Source organism: Gossypium hirsutum, chromosome D06 (assembly GCF_007990345.1).
Source record: "Gossypium hirsutum isolate 1008001.06 chromosome D06, Gossypium_hirsutum_v2.1, whole genome shotgun sequence".
Lineage (NCBI taxonomy): Eukaryota > Viridiplantae > Streptophyta > Magnoliopsida > Malvales > Malvaceae > Gossypium > Gossypium hirsutum.
In genome coordinates this window covers 61,192,610-61,205,909 of record NC_053442.1, presented here as the reverse complement: position 1 = coordinate 61,205,909, position 13,300 = coordinate 61,192,610, and the positions used below count along the sequence as shown (strand labels likewise).

General features: G+C 31.2%; 1 protein-coding gene across 1 annotated transcript; it reads left to right on the top strand.

Annotated features, from left to right (window-relative positions):
* Nucleotides 1-5,951: 5,951 nt before the first annotated feature.
* LOC107942504 (protein ENHANCED DISEASE RESISTANCE 2-like) lies at nt 5,952-12,663 on the top strand. The gene is made up of 21 exons (XM_041096043.1): nt 5,952-6,397; nt 7,246-7,320; nt 7,426-7,479; nt 7,713-7,778; nt 7,864-7,925; nt 8,200-8,330; nt 8,405-8,451; nt 8,538-8,638; nt 8,757-8,852; nt 8,921-8,985; nt 9,070-9,141; nt 9,393-9,539; nt 9,635-9,948; nt 10,111-10,174; nt 10,264-10,439; nt 10,823-10,924; nt 11,070-11,120; nt 11,214-11,357; nt 11,729-11,824; nt 11,970-12,071; nt 12,297-12,663. The coding sequence occupies exons 1-21, from the start codon at nt 6,245-6,247 to the stop codon at nt 12,387-12,389; spliced, it is 2,211 nt and encodes a 736-aa protein (XP_040951977.1). The 5' UTR covers nt 5,952-6,244; the 3' UTR covers nt 12,390-12,663.
* Nucleotides 12,664-13,300: the final 637 nt, after the last annotated feature.

Genomic DNA, 13,300 nt, shown 5'->3' with positions numbered 1-13,300 from the left:
TGTGGCTTGGCCGTGTGACCCAAGTCAGAGAGTTACACAGGTATGGACACGAGCTGGGACACAGCTGTGTGTCCCTATTTCGAATATCCACACAGCCTGAGACACGAACGTGTGTCCTCTACACTTAGGAAATTTTTTTACATTTTACAAAAAATTCTTAAAGTACCCGGTTTAGTCCCGACTTATTTCCAATGCATATTTTGGGTTTTGAGGGCTCTTATAAGGGAAAATATGATTGATTATGATTTATTTCTGAAATGAATGAGAAATAATATGAAATGTTTGTACTTGATCTGTAAACTTCGGTAATACTCCGTAACCCTGTTTCGACGACGGATATGGGTTAGGGGTGTTACATGAATCAAATGGTAGGAGAAGAGAAAAACTAAGAGATTTTGATAGAAAAGAGGTAAATACCCATAAACTTTCTTGTTATTTGAGGATTAAAATGTAATTTTTGTAAAGTAAGTGGTAATTAAGTAATATATATATAGTGTGAAATGATTTCTTAAGTGAAGGAGGAAATTATAATAAAAGTATAATAGTTGGGTTATGTGTTAGTAAAAATATACAAAGTATTAGATAAGTGAAATTATGGGAAAATGTGAAATTTTATGGAAACAAGGACTAAATTGAAAGACTTGAGAAATATATGTGGTGGAAATAATACAAGTGAAATACATAGAAATTTGATGTGGAAAATGAGATAGTGGAATTAATTATGTGAATTAAGTGAGATGTGAAAAAAAATTTGTGTAATAATGAATAAAAAACTTTAATGGAAAAAAAAGTGATTAAATAGGTAAGTTATAAAAGTTTACAAGGAAATATTGATAATAAAGCATATGGTGGAAAATAAAAATATATATATGAATTTTGTAATCCAAACTACAATTATTTCCTAAGTTGTGGAAAATTAAAGGTTAAATCGTAAATTTGGAAAATTTTATAATAGAAATAGAAAAGTGAAGTTTATAACACTTAGAATGAGAAACATTGATGTTGTAGTGAATTTTGGAATATTAATAAGTATTGAATTATGTTATATGTGTTATTAAAAGTAAAATATATTGCTGCATGAAATTTTGTGCTAAGGACTAAATTACAAAATATATAGAAGTGATATGTGAAATACATGATAAGGATTATTAGTGAATTATGGATGAATAATGAACTTAGAAATATATTACATGTATTAAAGATAGTGAAGATATAAGTATACGGATTATTGGTACAAGGATTAAATTGTAAAGTATGTAAAAGCATTATGCGAAAAGTGTAAAAGTGACATGTGTATATTATGACTTGCCCAAGTAGACAAGATAAGTACTATTGGGATATTAGTGGCATGCCATTAAGGAACCTTAGCGCACTCTCTGATTATTAGCACGTTAGTGCTCTTTGATTATTAGCACATTAGTGTTCTCTGTATAGCACTTTAGTTCTCTCTATTTAATAGTGCATAATAATGCACCTCTGTATCAGTTCTGTATATCCTAAGTGTTCTATTTAGTCTACTAGGCCTCTACTAAAAAGGTAAACAATTTTCGTTACAAGGTAAAGGTTTATCTTTGATTCATGTTTGAAATATTGAATTAAAAATAAGTTGTGAAAGAAATAGTGAGAAAATCATGAAAATTTACACTAAATGGTGAAATATGATACATGTATAAAAAGAGTAGTAATTTTTATAAGTTGATTTGAGGACTTAAGGACTAAATTGTGAAATAAGTAAAAAGTTACAAATGAATATGATAAATAAACAAAGAAACGAGATATTAAAAATTAAGAAATTTAATAGAATTTAAATATCATAGGTACTTACTAAGTCTTCACCGACTTAACGCGTTTATTTTTAACGCGTAGGTATAGTGATTTTCAAGAGTTGTAATTGAGGTTGTGAGCATCCATCTCATCACATCTCCAAGTGCCAAGAGGGTATGTTTCAAAATTTTGAATAGAATGACATGTACCTGGGAAGATCAAGTGTGTTACAAGTAGTAGGGACTAAAATATAAGTTATGAAAACTTTTTTTTAATGTTCAAATATATTAATGATTTGCCAAAATCACTTTAGCACCAAATGTAATATTCCTATATCAGGTTCCTTGGGTTGAACTGGGTATAAGGGTGTTACATTGTTAATACTCTTTCCTTGCTTACATGCAAGCATTTCAAACACCCTTTTGCAACCTTGTTATCACTCTTTATTGATGATGCAACATTCATTGTAAAGTTAAATACATGTATGTGCTTGACACGGATAAGATTGAAGTTCATATCCCATATACATGTGTTAGACACTAATACTTGAGAAAAATAAAGAGTTGAAATAACATAGGCAAGCTAAAACCTTTTTCCTTGTTGCAATTTTGTAAAAATGAGTGATTATTCAAGTAAAAGATAGAACCCTTTAACACACACGCTTATATATCCTATGTTACCAAATTCTTCATTTTCCTATAGTATCTTTGTCTGACACTTGCACTACTATCTATTCAGACATAGGAATGGGGACATGGGAATGGTGGTCTTTCTAGTTTTTTTTTTATGTTGATGACATACTACTTGTTGGGAATGATGTAGAGACGTTATCATTGGTTAAATCGTGACTAATTCAATAGTTTATCATGAAGGATTTGGGTGAAGTTAACAATGTTCTGGGAATTTAAATATTTAGGGATAACAAAATGAAGTGATAACTTTAATACAAGCTTCATAAATAGATAATATACTGGAACGTTTTGCTATGGCCAATTCGAAGAAGGGTATACAACCTTTTGTATAGGGATTTAATTCTTCTTTAGATGACTATCTTAAAACAGTGGAAGAAAAAGAACATGTGAAAAAACTTCATTATGCTTCGATAGTTGGAAGTCTCATGTATGTAATGTTATGCACATGTCCAAATATTTGTTTTCCAGTAGGATTTGTGAGTCAATATCAGCGAGTCTTGATCATAGATACTGGCAAATAGTTATGCATATACTCAAATATTTACAAAGAATGAAAGATTATATACTAATATACTCCCGAGGGGATTTAACTTTCATTAGATATACTGATTTTGACTTCCAAACATGATGGATTTAAGGAAATCAACATCGGATTGTGTTTTTGTCCTAGGTGGAGGATCCATAATGTGGAGAAATGTTAAGTAGAGTTGTATTGCTAACTCCACTACAGAGGCCGAATATTTAACTACTTCTGAGACAACAAAAGAAATGGAGTTAGCAACCAACTATCTATAGTTGTTTAAAAATATAGTAATTAAATTTAATTTATTTCACTGTAATATAATAGAATATAATACTTAAATTGTTAGGGAGGGACAGACTCTTCCTAAAAAAAAAAGTATTTGAAGTGTTATCTATTTAGAGTTTATGGAAGTAGGGTTTGAACCCAAACCATAGTGGCTTATATCTTATAGGTTGGGGCTCAACTTCAAACTTGCAAATGACTGCAATTTCCTTTGGTAGATGTTTGTGAGCTCCGCACAATCCAACTTGGCAAGACACTCTAACTTTATGAACCTGCATCTCAAGCAGCCTTTTTAAACACTTTGGCTCTTTACAGAGTTGAGAGACAAACTCCAACATAACCTGGGGACAATACCAACTTATTGAAGGGTTTATTAGTTCAAACTCTACCATAGGCAAATGGTCACCATTTCCTTTGATAGGTGATCATGTGCCACGCACGATTTTTCTCGGCAAGATGCTCTCGCTTTGTGAACCTACATCCTAGACTCATTAGGAACTTATATAAATTTAACATATGCATGTTACTATTTATCATGTTTTGTTATCATATAAATTTAAACTTCTTACCATATAAATTTTACATTTATTTAAAATATTATATTATTATGTTACTAATTAGTAAAAATTTAAAATAATAAAAAAGTAAACTTCAACTTTTTATCTCCAAAAAATGACATCAACATATTCTTTCAACCATTAATTTGATTTCAATTGATCTTTTTCTACTTTCACATTTCATTTTCAATAAATATGATAAAAATTATTAATATAATGTTTAACCTAAAAGGTACAGAATAATTATAATTATTTTATTAATAATATTAATAAGAATAATATATGAAAATTTACTTTATATATAATTCTACAACATTAAAAAAAATAAAAATTCTTTTATCGAATATTGAACAAAAAAGTTATATAACTCAACATGTTTACATAATAATTATCAATATTATTATTATGGATTTTAATACCTATAATCTAATTGTACTTTTTTCCACAATTTTTTTCAAAAATTATGATAAAATATTATTAATATAATGTTTAAACTAAAAATCATAATTATATTTATTTATTAATAATCTTAATTGAGACGAGATAATAATTTATTTTAGATATAATTGTACCGAAACAAAAATATTATTAATAAATAAACAATTTTCTCATTGAATAAAAAAATTATCTTGAATATATAGGATAAATCTCAAAACTGCACATAAACTTTGATTGAACGTGCAATTGTCACAGGGTTAGAAATCTGTGGCTCATGACACGATGCTATACATGAACTTTGATTGAACTCGCGATTGTCACGGGGTTAGAAATCTGTCGCCTGTGACACAATCCTATACATAAACTTTAGTTTTGTATAATTTTATACATGAAATATTAATTTAATTCAATTTCACAAATTACTAATACAATTATCGATAACACCATTTTCAGTATACATATTTGTAATACAAAATAATTATATATATCTAATTTAAAATAAAAAATGTATTTATTCCTTTAAATATGTATAATTGACTTTAAATTAAAGTTTCATGTATACATTTGAACAATAATTGTAGTTTCATGTGTATAATTGCATCAAATCAAAGTTCATATATCGAATTACACATCAAATAAAAGTTCATGTATAATTTTGAGATTTATCCCTAAATAGATAATTGAACGTGTTTACACAATAAATATTTTTTTATGAAGCATTATTAATATTTTGCATATAATCTAATTTTCTACTTTGATTTCGATTGAGTCTTAGTTCGATTGGTATGAAATTTGTTGCCAATGCAAGAGGACGTGGATTCGAGTGCGCTGAAACGCATTATTCTCCTATTTATGGGTTCGAAAGGAGCTATAGGTAATTCTAAGCATTGTGTCACAAAGAGTAAATGTGATCAGAACCTATAACGAAATTGTTCAAAAAAAATTACTTTCATATTTTTCATTCTGTAAATATAATAAAATATTATTAATACAATATTTAAATTAAAAAATAATTGTAATTATTTTATGAATAATATTAATTAAAACAATATATCAAAAATTACTTTAGATATGCTTTTATCAAAGTAAAAATATTACTTAACACTTAAATATACATATTATTTATTTTTTAACTCAAAACAATAATATTATTTAATGCATTTATAATATAATTAATGTATTTACAATGACTTTTTAGAGATTAAAACAATAAAGGTTGAATAATAAAATATATATTGATATGCTTCAGTCTATTTTACGATCTATATTCAAAGTTCATGATTGTCTGTTTCAACAATGTCATCTTTAAAATTCAAAGCTCTATCATCTCCTTAAAAGTATAACCCAACGACTTGTCGGTAGAACATGTTTATATTTTAAATATTATACAAATACAATTTTTAAATATTTATATATTTTCCATTAATTATATATTTTATTAAAAGTAAAAATAATTAAATTTATATGAATGTAAAAAATTAACTATTAAAAATGATCAGGTATGCTATTTAAAAGTTTAAACCGATTTTCTATTAATTTTCAAATATTTTTAATTAGTTTTTTTTATAAAAAAAAATATTTAATTAGTTATAATTAGTGTTAATATGTCAAAATCCAATGATTATGAGGAAATAAAATACAGGAAAATGAGTGGGATAAAAGCCGTCATCTTCTGTTAATATTCTAAAAACAGAGTTTCAACGTTGAAGGCAAAAACTCAAAATAAAACAAACAAAACAGAAACAAAAATTTTAAAAATAAAGAGGAGGAGGGAAGGATAAATTGCTCTGCAAATTTCAAAAGCCTCACTGGTTTTCCCTAATTTGATTCTCTGATTCCATTAGCTGGGATCAGAGGATCAACCCCTCAAAATCTTCATTCAAAACCCAAAGCAAATTAATAAATAAATGAAATCCAGTGCCATGCAATAAACGTTCTTCATTGAAGTTGAAGAAATAAAGCTTTGGTTTCTGAGTGATTTTAAAGCAATGGGTGTTTCTCAAAATGACGCTAAAATGGAAGGTTGGCTATATACAATACGTTCTAATCGTATTGGCTCACAGTTCTCTCGCAAATGTTACTTCATTCTTCATAACAATGTTCTCAAAAGCTATAAAGCCACCCCCATTTCTGAAGAAGAGGTAAACCCTTTGTTTCTTTTAATTCCTTTTTTTTTTAATTTGATTTTTTTTGAACTTGAACTATGGATCTTTTATATGTTTTTGGAAAGAAAGAACCCCATATTGGAAAATGGAAAAGAGAATGATATGTTCTTTTCTTGCTGGTATTATGATATGTTCTTGTTTTGATGACAAGCATTTTATTTAATGAGGCAAATGCATGTTTGTTTTATTTTATTTTTTAATTTTTTACCTAGAAATATGCAATGAGTTAGGGATGTCTGAGATTCAAAATTCACCTTTGAGACTGCATAAACCAACTAAGTTAAGCCCCATGTTCATTTGATCATGTTTATATATGCATGTTTGTATTTATGCATAAATAACTTTCTGGATTTCAACTTCAAGTGATACTTTAAACCCTATGTTCATTTGATCATGTTTATATATACGTGTGTGGATGTTTGCATATATAGTTTTCTGGATTTCATTCTTGTTTAAGCGGTAGGTTTTTTACATTGATAGCCAAAAGTTTCATTAATGTTTCTGCCTATTATCAAATTTCCATTCTAGTAGTCGAAGAAAAAAAAAAGAAGAGAGAATCCGATTTTATACCATATGGCTGGTTTCTTGATAACTTAATTTGAATCTCTGATTAAGGCTTTAAATAAATCCTCTGCTCTGTAATTGAAGAGTTATTGTAGGATTCGCGATTTCGTTTTTAAAAATCTTGGTGATGTCTTTTATGTTTATGAGTTTTAAAATTTTCGGTGAACCGGTCTTCTGTAATTGAAATGCAAGAAATCTACCAGTTACAGTCCCGTTTAATTAGTAACACCAGTTGAATCAAAGTATAATAATCTTTTCAGGAGCCTGTTAGAAGTGCCATAATTGATTCATGCATTCGGGTCACAGACGATGGAAGGGCAAGCATTAACAAGAAGGTTTGATTATTAAATCCCTTTTTTTAATTTTCTGGGACTTTGGATGTTTCCTTTCGGTGCTGCAATGTCAATATATAATGCTTATGAAGTGTTCACCTCATGCAGGTCTTCTTCATTTTCACCATTTACAGCACTTCAGTTGATAATGAGCAGCTTAAGGTGTGTATACTAATACTGTGAACTGTGTTCATTTTTTATCTCCACTAACACCCATGTCTGGAACATATCTGGATGAGGGTATGAGGATATGGCCCTCCAAGGACCTACCAAATACATAGTAAAACATAAACGGATTGAGCATACCCATGTTGGAGTCTATACCCGACATTCATCCTTGAGTCCCAGTAACCTAACTTATTAGCAAGCAATCTTCTAATATTGAAACATTATAGTTAGGCGCGACTAGCTCAGAGGACGCAGCAAGGTGGATTCGTTGCCTGAAGGATTCAGCATTAAAGGTTTAATACTATGAACTTAAAAATCTGTGAGTTTAATGGTTATTCTTGCGATGGAACCCTTACATTTTATAATTTTCTTTTTCAGGAATCTCCATGTCTTGCAAAGAATTTTTCAGCTCCTCCTAAGAAGATATGGTCATCTTTGAGGTAATTATAGTTTATACTCTCCCGATTTGTTTTATTAGTTTAGTTGTAAGAAACGGCTGAAATGATTGTTTCGTTAGTAACCTATGTTGTTCCGACTCTTCTTTTTCTTGAGGTACCCATATTAGATACATTTTCAGCTATGGATAGGGGTATATAACCCTCCACATACATGTATGAAGTATGCAATTACCTCGTATTTGCCTTATTTAGCTATATTATGACTTGGGTGTTAGTGTTTGTATATATTTTAAATGGCGTATTCCTCTACAAACAGATTGACCAATTCGAAGAGAACACACAGCAAGGACTCTGTCCATTGGCCATTCCACTCATCTGTTCATGCCGAGGCAATGACATCCGATGTTGTTGCACCTTCACCTTGGAAAATATTTGGTTGTCAGAACGGTACGAAATTAAGTTCAAACCATGTTTCAAGTTCATAAATGCGACACATCATTGATATTGTGTTTCTAACACAGGGTTACGGCTTTTCAAAGAATCAAAAGACAAGAATACTCGTGGATGGGTAGGTTGCTCTTGGGACATTAATCATGAATGCTATTCTCAATCTTTTTTTCTTTTTGTTTGGCTGAAGAAACTTCTTGTTATCAGCATTGGAATGATATTCCAGCAATAATGGCTGTCGGTGTGGTTGATGTGACCTCAGAGGCAATTTTCCGTGTTGTCATGTCTCTTGGTCCCTCAAGATCAGAGTATGATTGCTGCAAATTTACTTTCCATTCAAGTTCCATCATGATGAATATATACATTCATATATATATATATATATATATATATGAACCAGATGTTAAATATTCGATTGTCTTGCAGATGGGATTTCTGCCTCTACCATGGCAGTGTGGTCGAGCACGTTGATGGTCATACGGATATCATTCACAAGAAGTTATATAGCGACTGGCTACCATGGTTAGACTCTATGCCTTCTTTGAACCTAATTCACATTTTAGATTTCGTATTGATCAGAGTTGTTACAGGGGAATGAAACGAAGAGATTTATTACTTCAACGCTATTGGAGACGAGAGGATGATGGCACATACGGTACTATATTCTAACTAAAACGCGTGAAGTTTTGGAAATATTATTCTCAAGCTTTAACATCCCATATCTTTTTTTTTGTTGCAGTGATTCTTTACCACTCCGCGTCTCACAAGAAGTGTCCACCTCAAAATGGCTATGTCCGTGCTCGTCTAAAAAGTAATGCATGTTTTACATTAGGAACTTAGAAGTTCATTCTCCTCTAATTAATGCATTTGAATAAGTTTTCCAGTCGAACCTACAGAATCACCATTTGAATGGTAAAACAATATAAACCTCCACATGCATTTTTCCACTCATTGCCCTGATTTCAATATATTCCTCTCTAAATTCCTTGTTCCAAAACATGACTCTACTTATATGGTTTGCATATTTACTCGAATTTTAAATTGTTCCTTATAAATACATAGGTGGGGGATATGTTATCACTCCGGTGAACAACGGAAAACAGTCACTTGTGAAACACATGCTTGCTATAGATTGGAAGTTCTGGAAATTTTATCTCCGAACTCCGGCTGCTAGATCTTTGACGATTCATATGCTTGAGAGAGTTGCAGGTGCCTCTCTGCTCATTAATAATAATTCAACTTCATTCCAGCTAGTTTCCTTTTTCACTGATGTAAAATATTTTATTGAACTTACTGATTTGCAGCCTTACGGGAGCTGTTCAAAGCAAAACAAGGAAATTATCCTCCTGAATGCTTGTCCATGGAGTGGACGAGTGATGCACACTTGCCTCAATTAGAAAAAGAGGATATTAAGATTGATACTCAAAGCCCCGAAGAGACGATAAAGATTGAGGAAGATGTTCTAATGGAGGTTGAGGCGGCAAAACCACCATCCGGGCGTGTAAGTCTATTGCGTCTGAATCAAGAACCGGATGAGTTCTTTGATGTTCCTGAAGCAGATGAATTCTTGGATTATGATCGCTTGGAGAGGGACTGGTCACCTGAATCAAGTTCTCCGGTACTTTGATCCCCGATTTATCTTTGTTTTTCAAGTAATTGTTATGAACCATGTGGCAAAGGAATTTTATATCGAAGAGACATTTCCGATCTTTGGATTTGTATTGAGTTCATACAATTTATTAACTGTGTTTTTACCGTTTTCTCATAATCGAACATGCAGAAAATACCACAGCCAAAAATAACATCAGCAGCCGGTCTTGTGAGAAAATTGCATGGTCTTGCAAGTGAGTTCGATTATGCTAACCAAAGTTATTGAGATAATTGATGGATCGAATGCATCTTAGCTGTTTCTAATCTATTATTCATGCTGCAGCTCAAAAGAAGGGTTACACAGAATTACAAGAGGTGGCTCGGGAAGACAGCATAGTCTTCTCCTACGGAACCTCTCTCCAAAAGGACCCGACCTTTACTTCACCGTGCAGTTGGTCAGCCGGAGACCCTTCTTCATTTTTGATACGCAGTAAAACTTACCTGAAAGACAACAGAAAGGTATTCATTCACTTCAATTTCATTTTCAAGATGTATATAGGTTATTTAAAATTTCCATGCTCAACAGCATACATTTTTACATGCATATGATATGCCAGCATGCATGCATGCATTTATACATATATGCATACATGTTACCGACTCTTCATTTTTCTTGAAGTTTCCAAATGCATTAAAAAAAACTTGGAAAACATTCAACATACCTGTGTCGGACGAATATATAGCTCAACCGTTCAGCCTGCATTACTCAGCTTGTAAAGTTAGAATTTAAAGCTATTCATAATACATTCAATGGCTTTGAAAGTTATGGTTACTCGCTTTTCAAATCCATGAAATGTAAATTAGCTTCAATCTATGTTCTAAATTTGTATTCTTTGTGGTAGATTAAAGCAAATGGAACATCGATGCAAATGGTTGGGGCAGACTGGCTAATATCTGACAAACGAGAAGATGATTTAGGCAGTCGAGTTGGTGGTATCGTTCAGGTTTGGACTGTAATTTTGTGCTTTACGTTCCGATTTATAAAATCTGATCTATGTTACTACTCATCTATGCAAAACAAAGAAAAACTATGCATTAGATACAAATCATTGATCGAAAAATAAAATTCATTGATATACATTCATTCAGAAATACGCTGAACGTGGTGGACCAGAATTTTTCTTCATCATCAATATGCAGGTGTGTTAGGTTTTATACATTTTTTTATTACTTCTATGGGTTTTTTTTTTCTGTCAATAATCACATTAGATACTCTCAATTATTATGAGTCAGATTCCTGGTTCACCGACATATACATTAGCACTGTACTACATGATAAAAACTCCCATTGAAGATCACCCATTGCTGTACAAGTTCGTCAATGGAGATGATGCCTATAGAAACTCAAGATTTAAGCTCATACCATACATTTCTAAGGTATGCAAAGCTATAGCAGGCATTTTTCTTTTTTGAAGTATAATCGAGCTGAGCCCAAATCAAACTATAAGAAGCGCAAGCTTTACTCAAAATCGAGGCTTCTTTCCCGACTTCAACTCAGGCGAGAAACAGATCGAATTGCTTGACCTTGCTCAATTAGGCTCATTTGTTTAGTAAAGATGAGTTTGGTTCTCATCCTTGACTTTGAGCTCAATTAAGTGTTCTCAAGTTGAAGCTTGAATTGAAAGTTTTCAATATTAACTTGATTAGGCTTGAGAACTACTTGACTCGAGCATTAGAACGCTTTTCAAACTTTATGTTGAGCTCAAGCTCATTTACACTAAGTTTTACCAAATAATGTATTTCTTCAGGGATCATGGATAGTCAAACAAAGTGTTGGAAAGAAAGCTTGCTTACTCGGTCAAGCTCTCAATACTCGTTATTTCCGTGGAAAAAATTACTTGGAGGTAGATTCTCGAATCCTCAAAACCAAGTACAATTGCGAATGATGATTGTGTTCTTCTTTGACTGTCTGATATTTTCATTTTCGTGATTTTTCGATTCATTATTGTGTTACTATATGCTGATCACTGAAACGAGTTTAAATTTCAGGCTGATATAGATGTTGGGTCTTCGACAGTGGCTCAGGGTGTAGCTAATCTTGTCCTCGGATATCTTAACAATTTGGTCGTAGAAATGGCATTTATAATACAGGTAAGACTTCTCTTAAAGTGTCAAAAATGTTAACTTTCCTTGAGTTGCAAGCAACGAAAGAGAAATGAGATAATTAGCTTGCATCATGTTATTATTTTTAATGAAGTTAGAAAAAAGTTGAACATACTCGAGTTAAACACATACTCGTATCTAACACTTGTACTCAAGTCCGAGTACAATATATTTGCTTGATGACTTTGGTTATGATCCAAACTACTTCTTCAGGGTAATACACAAGAGGAGTTACCGGAAACCCTCCTCGGAACATGCCGTCTTAATCATCTCGATCAATCGAAAGCTCACGTAGCAATGCCATGAGCAAGAAAAGAAACCAGAAAATCCTGAAATCACACTGGCTTAGTCATCCCGATCTATTGAAAGTTCACATATCATTACCATGATCTATCGAGAGGTTGAATCCAATACCAAATCATGTATTGGTCCCCTTTTTGTTGTTAATTTTCTTTCCTTACCATGCAATCAAAATGAAATTAAAAATGAGTCCATTTTTTTATTGTTTGGTAGGGTTTCATGTATTATTAAGCTACAATGCAATTCTCATCCTTTATAATGTAAAGAAAATTGGCAAGTATTTCGTATATTTTATTCTACAAGCAATTTTAAAAAATTGACACATTTTACTATATTTTTATAAAATACTTGTCGTCGATTTTTAACTTTGTTTATAGAGTCTAAAAATAAAAAAAAATATTTTTATTGACAATAATTTCTTTTGGCTACCACACGGAAGGCCATCTTACAAAACTTAGTGACCGTGGCCTTTACTAACGGATATTCCGTAGCTACTACAACCTATACATATCCAATGTATTTACAAACGACCTTATAAAAAATAAACGATTTGAAAAAATATCTAAATTTTACAAATATTATTTTTACTATTTGGTGTTCCATAATGCTCTTATTTCTTTTTAAAAAGAGTGAAAGTTTAATAATAGTAAATTTATACTATCTTTATATTATATAATTCGAAAAATTTTAAAATTAGCGTGAGCAAAACTCAATTCAATTATTGAAAGAAAATTCATTTTCGAGTTAATCGAATCGTGTTATTCGACTTATTTGAGTCAACTTGAATAATTCGATTCGAGTTCAAGTTGAGTTGAAATTTACAAATCGAATAATTTATTAACAAATTAGTATAAATACTCTTTTGGTCTCTTTCAACTTTGAAAATAAACAAATTTATCTCTCAACAAAAATTACAA